We start from the raw sequence: 2,013 nt of genomic DNA, 5'->3' as shown, positions 1-2,013 counted from the left end.
ATTTTCATTCTATTAAGCGGATGATTCTACTATCCGATAGGGATTGCAATAACTTATAAATAACTTTGAATCCGAGAAATTATGCATTATTATAATAAATAATTTATTATTATAAATGAATATATATATATATATAATTTATATAATAAATTATTTATTATTAAATATTTATTCAAATCATATGTGACACCATTATAATTTAGTAAAATAGTCATTTATCTTGGTTTGTTTTTTCTTTTGGTCAATTATTTTGAAAATAAATTTTTCAAATTTGTAGTACTCTTCAAAGGATTTCGAACGATGTTGAACTCCTCGTCTCAAGACTTGTAATGCGTTAAACATTTCTAGATTATTAGGTGCGGGTTCTATACTATCATCTTCCTCTTCAATTTCTGATTCATCTGTGTCCAATTTTTGGCATATGTCATCATCTGTTGGCTTTCCAGAGGTTTCTAGACATTCGTCAATATCTATCCACTCGTCAAAAACCTCATGTGTCATATCTTCCGGATAAATTTCGTTCAAGCTAACGTTGCTCGAAATATTACATATTTCATTAGTTCCGTTAACAAACCCAGCCTTTCTAAAACAATTTTTTATCGTTTCGCTAGATACATAAGACCAAGCTTCTTTGATCTGATGTAGCGCATCAAGCAGAGAGGTCTTCTTGGCAATGTCATTGGCTTTGACATTTTGTTGATTATCTAATATTTGTATAATCCGTTCCCTCATTGTTCTTCGATAGTACGCTTTTAATGTACGAATTATACCTTGATCGCAAGGCTGTATCAGAGACGTCGTGTTGGCAGGTAAATAAACCACTGTAATATTTTTCATAGGCTCTAAGTTTGAATGTGCACCGCAATTATCAATGGTTAATAAAATTTTGCGTTTTAATTGTCTATCCCAATTTCGTAGCCAATCAGAAAAAATGTCTCTTGTCATCCACGCGTTTCTGTTGGCCGTGTAAGCAATAGGCAATTGAGTCACATCTTTGAAGCATTGTGGATTCTTAAATTTTCCAATAACAAACAGGTCTTTTTTTTCACCTGCCATACTGGCACAGCATAACAACGTTATACGCTCCTTACTTGTTTTGAAGCCTTTCGTATTTTCTGATTTTAGAGCATATGTATGCTCTGGTAATGCTCGGTAGTATAAACCCGTTTCGTCAGCATTAAATATATCGCTTGGCGAATAATTTTTAGATATTTCTGGCCATTCTTGTATAAACCACTCATTTGCACTTGTAAAATCAGCTTCGGCTTGTTCACCATGTGGCTTGCGATACACAATATTTTCTCGGCCTCTCCAACGTGAGAGCCAACCGTCAGTGGCCTTGAAATTTTCTTTGCCTAATTTCTTTGACAAATCTTCAGCTTTTGCTTTAAGTAACGGGCCATTAATTGGAGCGCCTTTTTCTCTCACTTCCACAAACCATTTCTTCAACGTTTTTTCTACGTCTTCGTCTTTGCCGCATCGTTTTCTCTTGCGGCTGAGATTTTCGTGAGAGCAAGAGGTACTTTCTATCTCGTAACGATTTAATAATAATCTACTAAGAGTAGCTTGTGATATGTTTAATAACAGCGCTGCATCACTTTGTGATAAATTTGGCAACAAATCATATTTTTTTAGTAGCTCCTTTTTTTCAAGGACACTTAAGCCTTTTCTATGAACTATAGCTGATGATTTTTTCATACTTGTATCACTAACACAATTAATTATTATGAGCATGTAATACCGACGGTGCTATGAGAAAGTACTGACAATGAAACTTGTATTTAATCGACAACAACATTGAATGTAAACATCGTCTTCAAACTAAATTTGATTCTATTAAGCGAAAAGTTTATTCACTTAAGCGGTGAATTTTACATGTATAAGGATACGGGAAAATCATTGTTAGGATTTTTGATTCATTTAACCGGCGTATTCTATTAAGCGCAATTCTCTTAAGCGGCGACCACTGTACTCGAACCGGCTCAGGTATTAATCGATCATTTCTCACCGTAC

At 34.2% G+C, this 2,013-nt stretch overlaps 1 protein-coding gene across 1 annotated transcript; it reads right to left on the bottom strand.

Moving 5' to 3' along the window:
- Positions 1 to 265: 265 nt before the first annotated feature.
- Positions 266 to 1,698, bottom strand: LOC111693346 (tigger transposable element-derived protein 6-like). The gene is made up of 2 exons (XM_023457813.1): positions 341 to 1,698; positions 266 to 281 (listed from the first exon to the last, which is right to left on the bottom strand). The coding sequence occupies exons 1-2, from the start codon at positions 1,696 to 1,698 to the stop codon at positions 266 to 268; spliced, it is 1,374 nt and encodes a 457-aa protein (XP_023313581.1).
- Between the last annotated feature and the right edge of the window lie 315 nt (positions 1,699 to 2,013).

The sequence above is a fragment of the Trichogramma pretiosum genome, unplaced genomic scaffold (genome assembly GCF_000599845.2).
Source record: "Trichogramma pretiosum strain Unisexual culture from Peru unplaced genomic scaffold, Tpre_2.0 scaffold85, whole genome shotgun sequence".
Taxonomy (NCBI): Eukaryota; Metazoa; Arthropoda; class Insecta; order Hymenoptera; family Trichogrammatidae; genus Trichogramma; species Trichogramma pretiosum.
This window is presented reverse-complemented; position numbering and strand designations above follow the sequence as displayed.